Genomic DNA, 21481 nt, shown 5'->3' on the forward strand with positions numbered 1-21481 from the left:
AAAGCCAAACTCTGATGCCACCTGGGATTTATTTTCTTTCTGCAAATGTTCAACTGAAAGACCTATTAAACGCATATAATGAGGTCCGATTTCTGTTACCTCAGAGGACGTGAAAAAATAACGTCTTTTAATGGGAAGAAATCTACTACATGTGCCTTCCCCATCTCGTTACAGTATATCATTTACTTAATCACATTTGTATGTGAGTGCACGGAAGTGCCTCATCTCTGCTCAAAAAGAACTGCACCTAATTTTTCAAGCTCCTCTCACATAACACACAAACCATTGTATCCCCAATGACTGTAATACCTTGACATGTAAATGTAAACAGTCACGTGTAAAAGCAGGTGCATGTGTGTAGTATTAGATGTGTGATGTCACCTTTGCACTTTCATAAATACAGATGTGTCCTCTTGCATCTATTCTGCTTTTGCGGCAAATCGCGCCACGTTAGGCATGAGATGCGTACCCACCAGCGGGTATCCGTGCTTCGTTCACACCCCTGACCCCATAGGATTGCATGGTGTGAACACAGCATTGAGTAGGGTAGCGCACGCATCCACGGCTAATCGAATGCTGAGATGCGTACGCATGTTTGTAGCGCGATCGGCAAAGATGCAAGAGGACACATCGTTAAGCCATAATGTGGTAGAGTGGTACATGTGGAGAGGGTAGAAATGTTAAAGTAAAGACCTGGTGGTAATTTGGTGCACAACAGCTCCTGATATAATTCTGACTAGATGGGCCAAGAGGTTTTTATCTGCCATCAAATTCTATGTTTCAATGTTTCTATGACTGATCAAAATATGGTGAAAAAAAAAACACTCTGGGGTACGTGAGTGGGAAAGGCGACTGATAACAAAAATAAGTGTCTCTTGGCTGTATAAGACATCTTACAACCTATAGGTGTGATGAGGGGGTTTACAATAATTAGCCTTCAACCCTTGCTCAGGAGCTGTGAACTCCACTTCCTCCTGAATTCAAAGCCACCATTACAAATGTTGCTCCACTCTCTTGGTACTACAAGGTGGCATAACCACGATGTGTGGGCACAGACACACAATTTTAGGAATTTTGGGACCCAGCCCATAGTGGCACATCACCGATAGGGTTCGTGGCCATGTCTCTGTTGGCGTGCACAGACCCCTGCCTGGAGCTTCACACAGACGGTCCTACTAGGATACAGTTGGGCTCGCTAGTGCCAAGTACCACTAGATGTATAGAAATGAAATTCTTACCACATTTTGCTTCATCAGACCCATCTGTGCAATCCTTATGCTTATCACAAACACTGCTCAGCAGGGTACACTCTCCGCTACCACACTGGAATAATGTGGTATTACATGGCTCTGCAAAAGACACATTTACATATGTATTTATTGCGTTAGTAATTGATAGAGTTTAATTAAACTCACTGCAAACAGCAACTGAACAAATGTTAAAAGGGCAATTATGTGATTTATATTAAAGATAGAAAATTAGAAATATATATGTTGTGATTTAATATCCATTTATATTTTAGCAGGCTTTTAAAAGATTAGTAATCTGAAGCTCAATGGTAAAATCCAATGTCTTGTCAAAGTCACTCATAACTCCATAATTGTGTAATGCATCTTCTAGTCATACTTTCTGGAATCACTGATGTTATAACACTGTACAATGGTACAGTATATAGGGCCACACTGCTTCTGTAGTATCAGTAACTTGTACAATTTTGTTTCTGAAAAGCTCTTGCAGAAATATAGTCTGCCATTAACAAAACAAATGACTAAAAAAGCATTTTACTATTGCCCCAAAATTGCCCCTTTTCACTCTTCTAGTCATTAATCCCTAAACATAATAAAACTTTTTTTTACTGAAAATTTTGATTTTTTTTTTTCTTCATTTTGAATTCAAAGGTTCATTGTCACATCCACCAATATAACATTCCCAATTTATTTCTAATTATTTAATGGGTTTATAAAATAAAAATGGCAATAAAAAGTACAACTACACAAGTCGCACAATCTTTTTTAAACTGTACATTTTAAGTTATTAACCACATAGCAAAACTCCATTTATTCACGGGCAATTCAATGAGAAATTAATTTCGTGTTTCCAGCTTGCGTGATGTTTTTGGCACAAATTTACCACAGTTGCATTAAAAATCTGTTTAATTCCAAACCCCATGAGAAATGTCACAGGTTAAAATAGGCAGAAATAATTAATTTGTACAATTACAGGGGTATATTTACTAAAGTGGGAGTTTTTAGAAGTGGAGGTGTTGCCCTTAGCAACCAATCTGATTCTAGCAATTATCTTCTAGAAGTTGCTAGTAAGTAGAATCTGATTGGTTGCTGTGGGCAACATCTCCATTTTTAAAAACTCTCACTTTAGTAAATATACCATATATTGTCTAAGGTGGTAAAAAAGTTTTCTGATAAAAGAGGTTATTATGATAGCAATGGCAAAGGACAAGACTTCAGCTGTGCCAAGCAACTGGAGTTGTGCTTGGGAGTTGGGAGTTGCAATTAGGATTTCAGCCATGATCAAATCTTTATTCTTTCAATTCATTTATTCTGGAACATATCCAGAATCAAGCATTTGATTCCATTAGATCTTCCTAGCTTTTAGCTTTGCAGCTCTGACTAATTTGAACCTTCTGCCTTGTACAGTTAGAGAGGCCTCGGCCGCCTCGACTCCAGACACCTTCAAACATAGACTCAAGACTTATCTGGTTACTCAGCAAATCATTGGTGTCCTTTTAGTTTCTAAAAAAACAAAAAAAAACAAATCCCAAGCTCACTTATCTATAGTCCTACAAATGCAAATGTAATGCAATCTGACTCCTAGTAGGAGAAAAGTATAATAAAAGAAAATTAAAGAAAAATATAAATGTTATCATTATTGGTAATAATAAAAAATAATAAATAATAAATAATAATAAAAAATGTGTACTTTACACATTTTGCACAGGACATTGTTTAACTTGTGAAACGCGTGAGCTGAGCTTTACAAATAAATTGCATGTGAGGTTCCGCAGAACAATATCGTGAGATCTAATAACACAAGCTTAGTTCTCTTTTCTCTATGAAGTGCTCGTATTGTAAAATATTATGCAAATCAGTCACTTTCTCATGTTGACCAATATAAAAAACTAGCACTGTATCTCACAATATACATTATATTTTTTTTTCTCTCCATACATCATTACCAAATATAATCATCCTCCTATTGATAATCATTTATGCTATCCAGCCACCGTTGATGATATACGAAGCAGAAAGAATAAGCTTGACTTTTCTCAGCTACATTAACTGCAAAGTAGCTGAAACAGCACAAAAAAAGCATATTTTGGCTGAACAAAGTAAATGCAATTCCGAAAAGATAGGAGGACAAATTAAGGAAATATATAGTCACGCAACACCTAATATGTCTTCTTGAAAAGAATATCTCTCTGGAGGGACACATTTGTTTCAGCCTGAGTAGATTGCTACATTAAAAAGGCCTAAGCATGAAAAGGCAAATTACCTTACTTACATCTATTGTGCATAAAGTAACTTCAAAAATGTTTAATTTCATTTAGGTTTAGTAACTGTAGCCTTCTGCTTTAGCATTGCCTAAAAATATATAATCTTGTTATATATTATATAATACATCATTTATATTTACATGCATATATTTAGCTGTTACAAAGTGTGCATTTTTATGCTTGAAAAATAATTTAATATTTGACTATAAAACGTAGTGATATAATTATAGTATATTCACCTCTTTATGTGCTATACTGAGCACTATGGGTCTGATTCAGACCTGGTCGCAAGCGCTGTGTGCTTGCAACCGGGTCGATGGTGGGCCAGCGCGCATGCGCACAACGGAGCCGGCTCCATCATGCGCATGCGCGATACCCAGATAGCGACGGGCACTCCGTCACTCCGGGTCTCGCAACAAAGGGGGCGAGCTGTCGATGTTGAGTGACAGCTCGCCCCCTTTGGTAGGCGGGCCGGGGGATTGGCTGCCCAAACAGAGGCGTTCCCATGTGAACGCCTCCGTTTGTGGGTGGTGCCACTGACAACACGAGTCTTGTCAGTGGGAGAGATTTCAGCTCTGTTAGAGCCGAAATCTCTCTGTGGCTTGCAGCAATGAGACCCTACCACAAGGGTCTCGTCGCAAGCCCGATGGTCACGATGGTCTTGACCATCGCGACCATCTTCCTGGCCGCTCGCTATAGCTGTGGGTGGTCACCCACATCTATGCGAGCGGCCAGGAGGCCGTTCTAAAAAAAAAATAGCCCGGCCCTGATTCAGAGTGAGTGCTATGTCAGAGCGTCCGGCTCTGAATCAGGCCCTATATCCTTAGCACAGCACAGAATGTTGTTACTAGAGATCAGCAGACAAAAAGTACTGTATAATTATAGAAATAAACATTGTAAACAGTTTTTATACTCTTAGGGCTTTATTTACCACAATTCGCATTTGTAATGCAGATTGTAGTGTGATATTACCGATTCGCATTGCGAATTCAGGCAATATCACAGGGATTGCCTACAAATCCCTTGCAGGGACAGAGCTTGCGATAAAGCTCTGTCCCTGCGAATCCCCTCCGCACACTTATCACGGTATTTTCACAAAAAATACCATGACAACTGTCGACGCATGCACAGACCGACCGTTGCCAAGCCCTGCCCCTGATGCTAAGCCCCGCCCCCGCAATTGCGGACCCCCCCGCAACCCACCCTCCCTTATTTACACTTACCTGCAGTCATCGGTGCTCCGGTCTGCTGACATCCCATACTGCACTGGGACTCGGTCATGTGACGACCGGGCACCAGTGCAGGCTGGGAGACCAGCTGACCAGAGGGAGGACATCACGGTAGCCCAGATCACCGGTCCCTGGACTCAGGTAAGTTTTTTTTTTTTTTACTATTTTTTTACTATTTTTTTTTTGCAGTGTATCAGTGTGTGGTCTGTTTAGACCACACAGCTGATCACTGGGGTCGGCTCTGGGCTCTGCTCTGCATGTTAGAGTGGAGCAGGAGTCTGGTAACCGGGGGAGACCCTGGATAACGCCACCTCCAGGTGGCGTTATTATCACAGGGCTTTCCCCAGGTATTTTTACACAATTTATTTTTAGTAACTCTGTCCAGATCACATTTCCCATTACAATTATGGGAAATGTGATCTGCTTACTAAAAAAAGTGATAATTAGGGCTTGGAGCAGAATTTTACGAATTCCATGTCAATTGCCCTTTAGTAACTTTAGGTGATACTAAGTGATACTAAAATTATGTGAAAAAGGTGTGAGTAAAAATAATGTTAATAAATAGAGCCCTTAACCACTTAACTGGCAAATTTGTTTTCCAAAAACAGATCAGAAATTGTCAGGGTTTTATTTTTGATTGAATTCGACAAGAATATCTGTTTGTAACTTATCCAACACAATTTTAATTTTTTTTTTAAAGTGAAACACGTAACAATAACATTGAGCTTTATTATATTAGTCATTGATATATCAGACTATCGATGATTGGAACATAGTGACTTTGATTTCCACAGTGGCTGCTCCTCTGAGCAGCTGCCAAGTACATACTATTGGGCTGAGGGTGGTTAATTTATATTTACCCGGTGGCTGCTTCTCTCTGCAGCCACCGGGTGGAAGGTCCTGTCGCGCTGACCAATCAGGAGTGATCAGCAGCATGGCGGTCACTGGATGAGGGTGCATGGATACAGAGGAGTCGTATTCCGGCAGTCGCCCACTGTGCGTTACTGATAGGTCCCATGGTTTGCGACCGTGTCAGTAAACACACAGCCTGTGTGGTCACAAACTATTCCACCAGCCACCAGGCAAGTGGTTAAAACAAGCTTTTTATAATAACTGTGGAGATGATTCTGAGTGGGGAGCAAAGAAATAAAAGAAAAGGAAGTAACATTGCACCTGGACATTTTTTTAAGCAGAGTAAACACTGGCTGCTTTTGCATGTCGTCCACAAATACTGGGCACCTTTATTAATACACTGCAATTAAGATTTGCGTTTGCACAAGCCCCTCTCACATCTAAATCTCGCTGCACATTTTCCACCTGCAGTGCAGCACTTGTTTTTTTTTTGCCTTGTTCCAAACTCAGAATCAGCCTCTGGGTTTGTGCTTCTGAAAATGAGGTCAAACATATTTTGGGGGTATCCAATTAGTAGCGCTAAAATAGCGCTGCTAATTGATCGCGGCGGGGCTATCCTATTAACCTCGAAGTGATGCATCCTGAAAAATACTCCACAATAAGTGCTGTTTTTTTTACCCCCAAAAAAGGCGAAAACACATAGGTCTGCGATCTTATCTTGGACCCTATGGGGTCAATACTATTAGATGCGAATTGCGAGTAGCGAGTTTGTTTCTTGAAACTCGCACACTTCGCAGCAAAGCGCGCTCCCGAGATTTCTCCAATCCAATTAAAAATCCCTATTCGCACTACTCGCAGAGGAGGGGTGCGAGTTGACTGCCAAATGAGATTTGCGAGAAATGCATGAAAATGTGGGGAGCCCATCCTGGACCATCCAAAATGGATAATTTTGTTAGTAGGACTGTATAGAAGGCTGTTTGTGGGCATTAGGAAGGTAATGTAGGTTTCTAAATGGTGTCAAATGGCTGTTTTGTGTTTTTTTTCTTTTTAAATGCAAGAAAATAATAAAAACTAACTTTTTTCGTTTAAACTCAGCTGCGTAAAATGTCGCAGTCACAACGGGATTAGCGTACAACTCCGAGGGAGGCTCATGGGCAGCCAATAAAACAGCTCCATAACCTGGTGCTGCGCAATGAACTTTACGAAGCTACAGGACTTCCTCTGTAGCTTATCAATTAAACAACAATCTTTACAAATGCTATTAAATATAAAACAAGTACCCAACCTTGCCTGAATCTATACATGATTATAAAAATATAAATTTAATGTCATAAATAGGCTTCATATAAATGTAATACAGTGCCTCTGCATTTATTTTATCCATTTCATGCCTACAGGTATTTTATTGCTGTTCCTAATGCTCAAACTTCTCTAGTACAATGAACTGTACAGTATGTGGTCTGCTGCTTCCTCTTTATCTTGAATTGTCAACTGGAAACACATCATTTCACATAGCTAATTAACTTGTATCGCAGTTCAATGCAAAAGTGCTTAACTTAATTTGTAAGGTGACTTCATTAGGGCTAATCTCTGATCGTCATTAGTTGTAAACAAAGTTCCACTTCACAAACCAAATGGCATTAATATTAATGTCCTGCGCACCACTTTGGCCATGTGGCATTTATGCACAATACAGCCTCAGTAATGTATTGTCATTATATATTTATGTAATAAATGTTTAGATCATGTCGAAACCAAGGAAAGATCCTGAGAAAAGGTGTTCCTGGGAAACTTCATAAAGATAGCTCCAGATTAGTTAATATTCACTTATTTCTGGTCTGCATTCAATTTGATGGTCACGTTTTGTTTTGTGAGCACATTTAACCAGCCAATGAGTGGCCACTACATGTAAAGCGGCCGCTAATTGACTAGCGGCCCGTGGGAAATAACAGATAATTACGGTCATCTGTCATTTTGTGAGGTGCAAGTATATGTGTGGATGCTACAGAGAGCGGCGCCAGGATTGAGGTGAGTATGGGATCTTTATTCCAGGTACATCCGTGGAATCTACATGGAGAAGTGGACAGACCAGCATGTACAGGTAAGTACTGTATGTGTGAGTGGGTAGGTGTATGTTTTAAAGTTTTACTAGATACAGTGTGTGTACTGTGGTTTTTTAACTATTTATTTTACAGTGGGGTACAGGTGCCGGCCTTCTGTGGCACTTGTAGTTCCACAAGTGCCAAAGGGCAGGCATGCTGTTCCACTGTAAAATACAATAGTATTCTACTATTTAACACTTTATTACACCGGTACCCACAGCCCAGGGGTGCGGGGAAGAGCCCCGGGCTTCTGACCAAACCTGGGGTTTCAGGAGAGGGGGCCTCCTTTTTTGGGTGGTCCCCACCTCCCCTGAGATCCCCGCCTTGGCCTGACCGGCTTGGGGTGAGAATGCTTTGGCCATGGAGACCAGGTAATAGGATCTCCTGGCTGTGGCATTACACCCCGGTCGGTTTGGGTCCAGTGCTGGGTTTCAATATAGGGGGACCCCTACACATATTTTCCCTCTATATTTAAAAACACCACTGGCCCTGCAGCCAGGTACTGGTTCCTAAATTACAGGGGGAACCCTACTCGTTTTTTACCCCATAATTTTTGGAACCAGGACTTGCTGACCAGTCCGGGGCTGGTTATGGCTATTAGGGGGAAACCCTACGTAATTTTTTTTTAAATGTAACCCATTTTTAACAGGTATAACACACAAGCAGCCGTCACATATCTCTCTGATATGTGCAGGCTGCTAGCTTGGGAAAGATTTGCAGAGAGAAAACATAGCAATCTCGGGTGAGTAATGTCATCTAAACTTGCAACTTGGGGGAGATAACTCGATCTGCATCACCATCGGAAAACTCACTTTCAGCTAAACTCACTTCTTAGTATATTTGCGAGATGAAAAACGGGAAAATCACCCGAGATTCGGTTTTACAAATCGAGATTAAAAAAAAAAACTCGACCAAACTCAAATCTTAGTAAATTTACCCCTTGCTGTCTAATGTAAATGATTTAATTGCAGTACCCTGACACCTGTTTATAGATAAGTGTGTCCCTACTTGTTCAACAAACTATGTCATTATTGCTATTTTAGAGACCATGGGCCCAAGTCAGAGTTGTACATTATTCTTATTGTTGCTGCATCCTTGGATGTAGGAATGATAAGAAATATTCTAATGCTGCAGGAGGCATCTGAGGACAAAAGACACCCCCTGACAGCATCACAGATCCAAGTTCTCTATTCAAAGATGCAGCATTATATCACCATCGCAGCCATAGCCCATCCCTTGCTCAGTGGGAAAGTATTGCAATGAGAGATTAGAGGATTTGGGTAGGAACAGGTGGTGGGGGGAAGAAAGAGAGTGGAGTTGAAATACTTTGTCCTCAGTAACTGGATAGATAGAATCAGGGGTGCCGAGAGGGGGGTAGCAGGTTCAAATTACCCAGGCCCAGGTCCGGTACCGCTCTCCCCCTCTTTCATCACAGAAGCCCAGCACATGCTGCTGTGTGCTGAACTGCACTGGGAGACTGCTCTCGGCTGCTATGAAGCAGCCACAGCAGTCTCTTATGCCTGTGGGGGGAGCGATCAAGCTGATCGCGGCCCCAACTGGTTATGCACCGGGCTGAGGGGGATCAGAGCTCCCCCCTCGCCAGCGCTCAGCGCTGCTTTGCGGTTCTGAAAAATGTTTATTCATGGAGGACGAGTGGCCACGCCTCCCGTGATTAGGCCATTCCCCCCTTTACCCGAGCCTGCCACGGCTCTTGGCGGGCCTGGGTAGAATGGAAGGTGTATTGGGGAGTAGAGGAAAAGCGAGTTTGGGATGAGAAGAGAGTACACAACAGATACAGTAGTGTAGGTTTTGCCTTTCGAGTAGATGGTGGAGTCAAGGGCAGTAAGGGATGGAGAGGTTTTGAGGTGGTAGTCATCGCAGCAAATTGAAAATGGCAGAGAGACAATGACAGACAAAATTGTATATTTTGGAAGCTAGTGGTATGGGAGCACTTTTGCAGATAGCTCCTCACTTTGGAATGGCAAGAGTGGGTTTTGAATAGTCAGTGATAATGTGAGGTGACTTGAGTTGCTTTATATACGTCTGCAGTGATTAAGGTTTTTTTTTATTAAGAGATTGCAGCATCAGTGCAGTAAGAAGTGAGTGGTTGAAGGGACCCTTAGGATAGTATATGCTCAAGAGCATTTGAGAGGTGTTGATATGTTGGAATGGATTTGGGTGAGGGTGAAGCTGGAGGCAAGGTAAGAACTAAAGGCATTGTGATCAGAAAGCAGGAATGAGAAGTTGGAGAAGCTAGAGATTAAATAGTAATGGGAGAACATAAGTATTGGAATCTCCATCACAATGAGTGGAAATTTAGAGGTGTTGTGTTGGTAAGATTGATGATGGGGTGTTGACCTGGATGGCATAACTCTTAGGCAAACCTAAGAGCTTATGGTACAAATGGTTATGGGGAACCTAAAATGTTAAATCATGGTGCCTCCAAGAGCTGTGCTGGATGTTGTGATCTCCAAGAAAGAGTATAGGTATGTCAGCAGACAAGATGTAATAAGGGTAGACTGAAATGTTGTCAAGGACTTGAGAGACTGTAGGATGACAGATAACTGCAACACAAAGGTGGAGCAGTGAGGAGATACAAATGGTATTTATTTCAAGGAGATAAAAGAGAAGTGAGAGTAGGAAGTCTACTCTACCATATTGATGACCACTGGATCAAGGAGAGTGGATGACAGAGAAACATCTAGAGAAAGGTGAAGGGGAATCAGTGTCAGAGAAGGAATGCCAAGTTATTGTAAAGTCAATGGAAGGAAGTGAAGAGATTGGAAGGGTTGGAGCTATATGGTGGGTAAGAGGTATTGTGTCATGATCCGGTGCAAGAGTTCCTCTGTGGAGGATGGTGAGCAGAGGGTTCAGATGGCTAGGGAAGTGACAGTCCTAGTTTCCCCAATAAAGGTCAAACCCAGGTGTTGGCGAGACCTAGCCAGAGGCACGGAGTCTAACCCACTCGGTGGTCTTCACCAGTGAACCCTCCAATTGGGATGTGGGTTTCGCTGCACCAAGTGAGCAGGTTGCAGCCCTCTGACTAGGTACCTGGGACAGATGAGGAAACAGGGATAACACTTTAACTAGTACACAAGAGAAGTACTGAATACAGAAATTGAACTGAATACTTGAGCACTGGAGATGAACTAAATACTTGAATATTGGAAAGGAACTGAATATTAGAATGCTGGAGGTGAACTGAATACTGGAACACTGTAGATGAGCTGAATACTTGAATATTTGAGATGAACTAAATATTTGAACACTGGTGAAGAATGGAAAACTTGAACACTGGTGATGAACTAAATACTTGAACACTGGTGATGAATAGAATACTTGAACACTGGTGATGAATGGAATACTTGAACACTGGAAATGAACTTGAGAATGTAGAAATCCTGTCGCAGGCTTGCTTGAGAACACAGGGAAATGTACTGGGAACTGCAACAGATTCAGTTACTGATTTGCACAGAGAGACACAGAGAGAAGTGGACACAGGTATGTACTGGGGTTTGCTAAAGGTCCAGCTTAGAGCTAACTAGAAATTAGCAGGAAACCTCAAACCTCAGTAACACAGGGAAGCTGCAGTAGAGCTAGCAGCACACTACAAGACACACAGGAAAAATAATATAAAACACTGGAGTTCTGAGAGAGAACTAATGTCTCAGACTATGAACTAGCATGGAAGCTAATACAGTTAACCCTGGAAAACTGTGAATAGGCTGAAGCAACACTCTACAGGGAATAACATAGAGCAACACTGGTGAGAGCACAGTCACTGGAACAGCGAAGTTGAACAGCAGTTTCCTGTTCCTTGAGTCAGACTAAAATATCCCTGGGTAGCTGATCATTGGATCAGAGGATCAGCTGAGTGACCACATGACTACCATTGGAAGAGACTAGTCAGGTGATATGGACCAACATGGGTGCGCCCATGCCCGGCACCCCGGAAACCAGGATGCACGCACAGAAACCCTAGCAGACCCCGGTGAGAATACTCAGACACCACTCACCTCCACTCCCAGCGACTGAACACCTAAGCCCAAGGACGCCGGTGCAGAGGTGAGTAGCGGCCGATCCCAGGCAACATCCTGACATATTGGAAGGAGGAGCATCAGTGAATAATGGGAATTGCGAGGGGGGCAGGGTATGAGGAGATGTCAGCAGGAAGAGGAGATGGCTGATTTTTATTTTTCAAAATAATGCATAATTAATTTACTCTTTAAAGAGAAAAATGTTGAAGATTTATTTAAATAAATAGTATGTTGCCCCTTCCACCTTAAACATACATGCAAATTAATCTTATTTAGTTTTTTTGCATTGCAGTTTGCAATATTACTAACAGACTATTTTATTTATGTTTATAGTTCAAATCCATTGTTTTTCTGATATATTTTCTCACTGTAATACAGTTACCAGTGTCCCATATTAATCACTTTTGCAAGGTGATCATCTTCAATAAAACTACTAGCTTGCTTGAAGGTGGGAGCAGAGCTCTCAATGAGCTAATTCATATACATTTCAGTGCGTGCTCATAAAACTAATAAGCAGTACTATGGACATGATTAAAGTTTGTTATTATCATGCTATCATCATTAATGAGAACATCATGTAATAAAAAAAATAGTGGTCATTGGCTGTCATCTGTCATTTATTAGTAACGTCCATCCTTCAATTTGAGTTGTTTTTTATAAATTAGAGTGACTGTTATTTTTGTCAGGTGCTCTTTAACATAAATCATTTCTTAATAGAGCTTGATTTTCTATTTCTATGACAAAAACAGTATGTTTCACAGGTCAAACTCATGTATATCTCACTATGCTGTACCAAATTGAACGCCATCTGCTCGAACACAAAGTAAATGATTTGAAATAGCTTCATTTTTTTTCTTCTTGGTACAAACATAAACAAAAATATATCAGTTCCATTTTGTAAATCCTGCAATATTTTCACGTGGACAATCAGGCATGCAGAATTGTATTGTAAGCTGTAAACTTCCAGAATTAATATGATTATATAAGATGAAAATGGTTGATATAAACTGCAAAACAAAGTTCTTTTTATTAATGGATGCAACCATCAATTTTGAAAAGATTGTGGGGTGTTTTTATCAATAGTCATGTCCAGAGGGGATAATAATCTTCTATTATTTATTAATCTGAGGCATTGGAGCGAAAAACATTGTAAGAAACTTCCTCAGTGTTTTTATTTTTCTGCTGCCACTACAGAAATGCTAGAAAAATAGAAAAGAATGTCCACCCCCAGCAAATTGCAAAAGACCAGCAATGCAATTTTAATACAACATAATAATATAAATCCAGAGATCTTTGTTGCATATATTTGCAAAGATATGTTTAAGCCACCCGGCCCGCGTCAAGGCGTCAATAACACTACATGATAATTGCACCCACTTTGGGTCATATAATTGCATACTGTTATGCCACATGATAATAGTACATACATTAATATATCTAAGTTGAGAGCCAACTCGCCTAGAGGTACCCCATGATGCTTTTTATAATTTTTGCAATGTTATTAAAAAATAAAAAAATCAACCATTTGACACCATATAATTTTAAGAACCACAAAAACTTTGCTTTTGGTCCATAACAGACTTCTATATGGTTATCCAATTATTAGTTTACACCTTTTTAAGTACAGGCTGTTTTCACCATATACCCCCACACTTAACACGGCTAACATCATGAAAATTACAGCGCGACCACCTGAGAGTAAAGTGGGAGCGCACACAAAGTGAAATTACCATTCGAATGTCGACCCTGGGCTCGGCACACATGCAAAAAAGGATGACACACCCCCTGTTTTGTAGAACATTCCTGGTAACCACTAGAGATGAGCGGGTCCAGTTCTCAGAGAACCGGACCCACCTGAATTTCAGGGATCCGGGGTGATCCGAGCCACAGCTCAGATCTCCCTGCCTGCCCCGAATCCCTCTCGGAGGCAAGACCTTGCGATCCCGCTTAACGCTTATTGGCTGAGAGAGCTGTCTGTCACAGCTCTCAGCCAATCAGTGTTAAGCCCATTGAATATGGGCACAGGAGGACATAAGGAAGATGAAAACTGCCCTACCCCCGCTGCCTGACACTGCCGGCACCCCCCACTACCAACACTGACGGCATCCCCTGATGCCGACCCCCACTGGCAGCATCAACTGCTGCCAACTCCCCCGCTACCGACACTGCTGTCACCCTGCATTGAGGACACCACCGGCACCCATGCACTGCCGACACCATCAGGACCCCCACACTGAGGACACCGCTGGCACCTCCGCTCTGCCGACACCGTTGACACCCTGCACTGATTACACTGCCAGCACCCCTGCACTGCTGCCCCATGTACTGAGGACACCGTCAGCAACCCCACACTGCTGGCACTCCCACACTGAGTACACCACCGGCACCCCTGCACTGCTAACACTGTCAGCACACGTGAACTGGGGACACCGCTGGCACCCCCCCATTGCCAATACCCACATTCCCAGCACCCCGGCACTCCCCACATACTAAGGACACCGTCAGCAACCCCACACTGCTGACACGCCCACACTGAAAATACCACTGGCACCCCTGTACTGCCGATACTGTCAGCAAACATGCACTGAGGACACCGCTGGCACCCCCGCTCCACAGACACTGCCGGCACCCTGCACTAAGGACACTGCCAGCACCCCCTCACCACTTACCCCCATATTGAGGATGCCATCTGCGACCCCACACTGCCGCTACTCCCACACCGAGGGCATCCCTGCACAGCAGACACTGTCAGCACTCCTGCCTGAGGACACCACTGGCATCCCCGCTCTGGCGACACTGACGGCACTATGCACTCAGGATACTGCCAGGACCCCCACTCTACCAGCACTGCCACACTGCCACACTGCCAACACCGATGGCACTTTCGCATTGAGGACGCCACTGGCACTCTCACATTGAGGACACTGCCAGCACCCCGCACTACCAACACTGCCGTCACAGTAAGTGCACTATTGGTGTATCCAACCCACACTGTGTAACACACTGTATCCGTGTTGGAACTTGGAAGCTGAACTGCCACGTTAGTGCCGCCCACTGCTGTCGCTTAGCTTAGTCAGCCAGCTAGCTGGATGCAACCTTTTGGCCCTAAACTAGATGAAACATCAATATTGTGAGGTGGTCAAAATTGATTCTAAATGACTGGAAATAACTGTTATTGAGGTTAATACTACTGTAGTAACAAAAATATGTCCAAATTATGCGATTTTAGCTGTTTTTATGATTTTTTTTTAGAAAAAATACAGATCCAAAACAAAAAACAAAAAAACAAAACATGCAAGGGCAGTTTTGGTAAACCAATCCAGATCCAAACCAGAGGAGATACAGATCCAAAACCAAAACACAGGTGTCGGCAGACATCTCTAGTAACCACCCTCACCCTGCGCCCAAAAAGGTGCAGTATTTCAATCATGCTGCATCTAAGGGGGGACTGCGAGCAGGACTGGTTCATTCTGCGGTAAACCAACATTTTTCAGCAGCTAATTGAATATGCACCATAGTATTTTAAGACTATATCTAAGACTAAGAACTTAGGCCCTCATTCAGAGCCGTACGCTCTGAGCAGAGCGTACGCTCTGAATGAGGTCCGGCCTCCATAACTATGGAGCGTCGTCCTGGACGCTCGTATAGCTGTGGGTCACCACCCACAGCCTATACGAGCGTGCAGTTTGATGGCCGCGATGGTCTTGACCATCGCGACCATCGAAACTGCGAGCCGGAGCCTGAGGTTGAGGTTTTCAACCGCAAGGCCCGGAGTGATTTTGGCTCTATCAGAGCCAAAATCACTCCCACTGACATCACTAGTGATGTCAGTGGGCCGGTTTCTGACGGGAGGCGTTTCCTTAGGAACGCCCCCGTCAGGGAGGCACGCCCCCGGCATGCCCACCAAAGGGGGCGTGCTGTCAATCAACATCGACAGCACGCCCCCTTTGATCAGACACAACGAGCGAAGGAAAGTCCTTCGCTCGTCGCATCTGGCGCATGCGCACGACGGAGCTCCCTCCGTCGTGCGCATGCTCAGTGCAGAACATCGACCCACTTGCGAGCGGACAACCGCTCGCGAGTGGGTCTGAATCAGGGCCTTAGAAGCATCTTATCATTGCTAGATTTACTTATCTGGAGCTTCTATTTGCCAAACCATTTGGTCCTGAGCTCTGCCACACACTCCATCTTAAACTTTCAAAACAAAGAAAGAAAACCTTACTCTAGACTAGTGGTTCTCAAACTCGGTCCTCAGGACCCCACACAGGTCACATTTTGCAGGTCTCCCAGCAGAAGTACAGGTGTATTCATTACTCACTGACACATTTTAAAAAATCCACAGGTGGAGCTAATTATTTCACTGATTCTGTGAGGAGACCTGGAAAACATGCACTTTTAGGGGTCCCGAGGACCGAGTTTGAGAACCTGTGCTCTAGACAGATCCTTACCTACATGAAACAACTCTGCATGCCTCTGTTATTTTGTACTCCCCAAACCAGTTTAGATAATAACAGTAAAGGTACAGTATATGGATGGTAGATAGGCAGTAACTAGATAGACAGTCAATAGATAGACACCAGGAGGTAGACAGTGAATAGATCAACAGAGTTAAAAGGTCAACATGGCCAAAAGGTCGACATGAAATTGTTTGAAACAAAAAAAGTTGACATATGGTAGTTCATGATTTTTAGGGTTAGGACTAGGATTAGTGTTAGGGTTAGACACTAGGGGGAGGGTTGGGGATAGGCTGCAGAAGGGGACAGTTAAACTTAGGCAATCGGGGTAGGGGAAAGACTAGGGTTAGGCTGGGGGACAGTTAGAGTTAAGCAATAGGGGGGAGAGTTAGGCATCAGGGGGAGGGATAGGATTAGGCACTAGGGAGGGAGTTAGGGTTGAGGTTAGGATTAGCATTACAATAATAAAAAAACATGTGTCAACTCTTTCTGTGTCAAACATATGAATGTCAACCTTTAGACCCTGTGTTGATATGGTCAAAAGGTCGACATGCAAATGGTTGACACAGAAAAGGTTGACATGTTTTTTTGTTGCCTCTCTATTGTCTGTCTACCTACTAGTGTCTATCTCAGGGGTTCCCAACCACGGTCCTCAAGGCACACCAACAGTCCAGGTTTTAAGGATCGCCATACTTGAGCACAAGTGTCTTAATTAGTACTGCAGTTATTTGATTTGACCGTCTGTGTTCAAGCATGGATATCACTAAAACCTGGACTGCTAGTGTGCCTTGAGGACTGAGGTTGGGAAACACTGGTCTATCTGTTGACTGTCTATCTAAATACTGTCTATCTATCAATCCACACCTATCACTGTCATCAACAGTAACTAGATAGACAGTTCATAGATAGACAAAAGAAGGTAGCCAGTGAATAGGTTAACTGAGTAAAAGGTTTATAGGATTAAAAGGTTGACAGTCAACTAAACAAGCAGACAGGCTGTCACAGTTCAGATTAAAGCCCATACCATCTTCAACTGTATTTATAAGTATTGGAAATGCTTTTTACTGTGCTATTAGCCTGTGCCACACCATTATAGCAGTGCCTACTTATATATTAGCAGATTCTAATGTTCCTATATATTATGGCAGCCTCTAGCGTACTCCTGAAATTACGACAGACATCACATATTTAGAAGCCTCAGTTGATCCAACATATTACAGGAGTTTTTAACCGTTTCCACATACTATAATAGCCATCTGTGTCTCCACTTATTATAACAGCCCTCATTTGTTTTTCACATATACTAATTAGGTCAAATATGTATACAGAAGGATACCATATGGGAGATTTTCAAGCAGCCATTTATTAAACACGACAGTTTTTCAGCATGTTCATGGATGGGTTACAGACAGCAGAATTTACCAAATGCAAAACATACAGAAATTAGCCTCAAACCCGCAATTTTCAAACCCAACACTCTTCAAATCACCATCTAATTTTTAGACATGTTCTGAATATCTAATAAATGTTTTGGAGGACAGACAATGGGCCTAGATCCGATGTGAATGGTATGGCTCAGACACAGGTAAGTGGCTGTGCAATACCGTCCAACTACAATGCAAATACAGCAAGAGCGTATGTAGGACATAGACACCTCCCACATGCATCTGCGAGCCGAGTGCAGTGTCTGTAGATGCTGCTTTGGATCCCATTGCGGCTATCTGATGCAAAGGTTGCTGCCAGTTGCGGTACTGAAGCTGGAGCTACAGCGCAGCCCAATACTAAAGGAGGGGGAGGCACACAAACGGCCAGTCTAGAAAACAGGGGCGACGCCCCCCCATTTTTTTGTCGAATGGTCCTAATTGTAGTGTCTATGTATCTGCTCATTCATACAGACATACAAGGAGATCAGGAGCTGTAGTCACTGAGAACAAATATAAATAAAGAAACACTTTTTTCGGTGGCTGTCAAGCAATGCAGTGAAATAACACAGTGGTGAGACATGGTACTGCAGGCATTAAAGAACAATGTGAATCTGTCAGAGCCAGATTCCACTATATAACAATTCCCTCCCCATGTAGATGATATCCCCTCCCCCCCACCTCTGCTTACAAGTCCAGTCTTTGTGGTGTGTGTCTTACCCGAGGAGGGTAACGGCGGTCCTCATGAAGGACCTGTGAACTTGGAGCATGAGAGCTTATGGTGTATGCGGACTCAACCAGATCGATGTCCACGCCGACAGTATCATGGGGTTGAAACAATTGGGCTAACCCAGACATCCTCTGTATCTACTGGTGCAGGCATTGACACCAAAGTTTCTGTAGCAGATTTTTCTCCATCCGTTGCAGGTAATCTGTTATGTTCCCGTAGTTGATCCAGGTGTCTGTGCCACAGTACACTGGGCTCGATTTCCACTATGTACGACAATGGCCCTCTACATTGTTTACCCTTTGCGATTACCCACTTCTGCTCTCCACGGTAGTTATGTGCCCACACAGCCTGTCCTACTGATAAAACTCGAATTGTGGTGCCACCGGTAACTTGAGACTGCTTCAGTTGCCATTCACAAATCAGTCCATGAATATTTTGTTTGATCAGATCCAGTCTAGACCTAAGGTTCCTACCCAGGGGACAACATATTGGTTGGTTGTGGCATGATTCCATGAACAGCATTCCTGTATGAACAGCATTCCTGTATGCAAACAAGAAACTGGAAAAGCTCCTGATCTCCATGTATGTCTGTATGAATGAGCACATACACACACAAATTACACTACACTAGTCTCCACCCCCAAAATGCTGCAACATGTCAATCATACTGCGACTAAATGGGGACTGCGAGAGATCATGCAGTACCCGTTCTGCATGTGCTTACGGTACTTAGGGTCCTGCGCCTACACAGACCCAGACCATCTGGTTTGAGTGCAAATCCGAATCAGACGCAATGTACAGTGATTGCAAGTGTGTGGTTTTCTGTTGTGTTGAACATATTATAAAATATACTCATTAAAAAAAAAGTTTCTTTCAAATTTCCAGTTTCACAAGATAAAAACAAATTCTCAAATTGAAAAAGGAAGAAATCAAAATAGGTTTTACTTACCAGGCATGCCGAGGCGATAGCCAGCTGTAAAGTTAGCAAGAAATCCTCTGTCTGTAGCAGATGAGTCTGACGTAAAATACACTGTCATCTGATTGGTTGTGGAGAAGACATCTGGCACCGGAATCCAGCCTGTATAAACAGCTGAATAGAAAGATAGTTAACAATAAATAACTGCTATTACATTACGTGTCATACAGCTTCCAAATGATCTAGCATTGTAAAGGGTCAAATGATTAGCTAATGCATGTTCCCTTTGTATTACTTTGTAGAACAGCTTTTAAAGGGATTGTCCTTGGAATAATTACCATCCTTTATAACTTACCCCTTTTTCACCTTCTACACACAGTGTAACATCTTTATAGGTGTCCATCAACAAGACTGCAATACCATACAAGCTCTATATGCAGTGATTGCTCGTTGATTGAGGACTGAAATCTTTGGGTAGTGCGTTTAATTACATCCCTGTATATGTCATTAGCAGTTCTAGCTGAACACCAAGAGGCTGATTCTGCGTAGGGAGCAAAACAAAAAGGCAAATAACTTTGCATCTGGTCAAATTATGTTTCAATGCAAGGAGTGCAAATACATTTATTGTATTTGTATGTAGGGTAAATACTGGCTGCCTTCACATGTAGCCCACGAATTCTGGGCAGTTTTTATTTTACGCTGCGATTTGAGTTTGGACAAAATCTAAATCCTTTTGCATATTATCAATCTGCCCCACCTGCAGCGCAACATGGTTCTGCCAAGGTGCAAAGTTACTTACTTTTTTCTATTTTGCTCCAAACTCATAATCAGCTCCCAAGAATTTAGCTTGTTGTGATAGACCTGGCTGCTCAAAACCCCTTCCACCACCATTTAAAGGGGATCGGTATGGAATAGCGCCGGATGGCAGTTTTAATCCCAATGGCGGATGCCCGGCAGTGAAGATCCCGACAGGTAAGTATATTAACTATTACTAACCTAACCCCCCCTAACCCTAACCCTCCCTTAGGGGTGCCTAACCCTAAACTCCCCCCCAAGTGCCTATCCCTAACCCCCCCTGTGAGTGCCTAAACCTAACCCCCCCTGCCCCGCAGTCTCCCAGGGGGGTGCCTAACCCTAACCTCCCCCCGGGGCTGCCTAACCCTAACCTTCCCTTCCCCTAGCCTACACCTAACCCTCCTGGGGGGGCTAACCCTAAGTCCCCCCGGGAGCCCCTAACCTAACCCTCCCCCCCGTGCCCAGTGCCCAGCTTACCGTCGATCGGTATGCCGAGCGTCGGACTCCCGTCGTAGGTAAAATGACAGGCATCGGGATTTCGATGTCGACATTTCGACCGTCGGCTTCCTGACTGAATCCCATTTAAAGATGGTGAACTTTATTGGTTTGTCCGAGTCGCTAGTAGTAATCACATCCTGTGAAGAATCTGACTTTGTTACAGTTTGAGGTACGCTGGATGGAATCCCCGGCAGCAGAAACCCGACAGCGCTGGAAATCCTGATCATCGCTAAGGTAAGTATAAACTAACCCCCTAACCCTAACCCTCCTTAGGGGTACCTAACCCTAAACCCCCCCCAAGTGCCTAACCCTAATCCCACCTCTAAGTGCCTAACCCTAACCCCCCCTTCCCCGCTGCGTAAACCTAAGTACCCTGGGGGGGTGCCTAACCCTATGTCCCCCCCCGGGGGGTGCCTAACCCTCCCTCCCCCTAGCCTAACCCTAACCCTCCCGGGGGAATGCCTAACCCTCAGTCCCCCCCTGGTGCTCTAAACCTAACCCTCTCCCCCACGGCTGTCCGTTCGCGGCGCCCGGCATCCCTTTGATCGGGATGCCAGGCGCCTGTCTCCTGGCGTCGGGGAAATGACAGGAGTCTAGATATAGACGCCCGGCATTTCACCCTCACCGGGATATGACAGTCGGGAAGCCGGCTGTCGGTATTAAAGCAGCCGGTTTCCCAATTGTATACACGCTGAATATATCATTTGGACACACTGTCCCCTAAATGTCTTAATGAGAACTTGGGGTTGCACTGTTTCCTATGATTATAGTATGGATTTAACTGCCTTCACCTACGGACGACTGTTGGGGGTGTCTGTTTTTTTTCCATCCATGTATGTACATTGGAATTTTGTTGTGGCTATTGTGAGGATTATAGTTTTATCCATAGTTCATTACTTACTATTGCTTCATTCTGATTATGATGGTATGATTGTT

At 43.4% G+C, this 21481-nt stretch overlaps 1 protein-coding gene across 1 annotated transcript in view; it reads right to left on the reverse strand.

The window, feature by feature from the left end:
• The window catches only part of TMPRSS15 (transmembrane serine protease 15), a 441506-nt gene that overhangs the window by 135950 nt on the left and 284075 nt on the right, over positions 1-21481 (reverse strand). The window contains exons 18-19 of the mRNA XM_088481702.1: positions 19286-19426; positions 1239-1349 (exon numbers count right to left, since the gene is read on the reverse strand). Of these exons, the coding sequence (XP_088337828.1) occupies positions 1239-1349; positions 19286-19426 (252 nt within the window). The remainder of the gene's footprint in view (positions 1-1238; positions 1350-19285; positions 19427-21481) is intronic.

The sequence above is a fragment of the Taudactylus pleione genome, unplaced genomic scaffold (genome assembly GCF_031769625.1).
Source record: "Taudactylus pleione unplaced genomic scaffold, aTauple2 ptg000276l, whole genome shotgun sequence".
Taxonomy (NCBI): domain Eukaryota; kingdom Metazoa; phylum Chordata; class Amphibia; order Anura; family Myobatrachidae; genus Taudactylus; species Taudactylus pleione.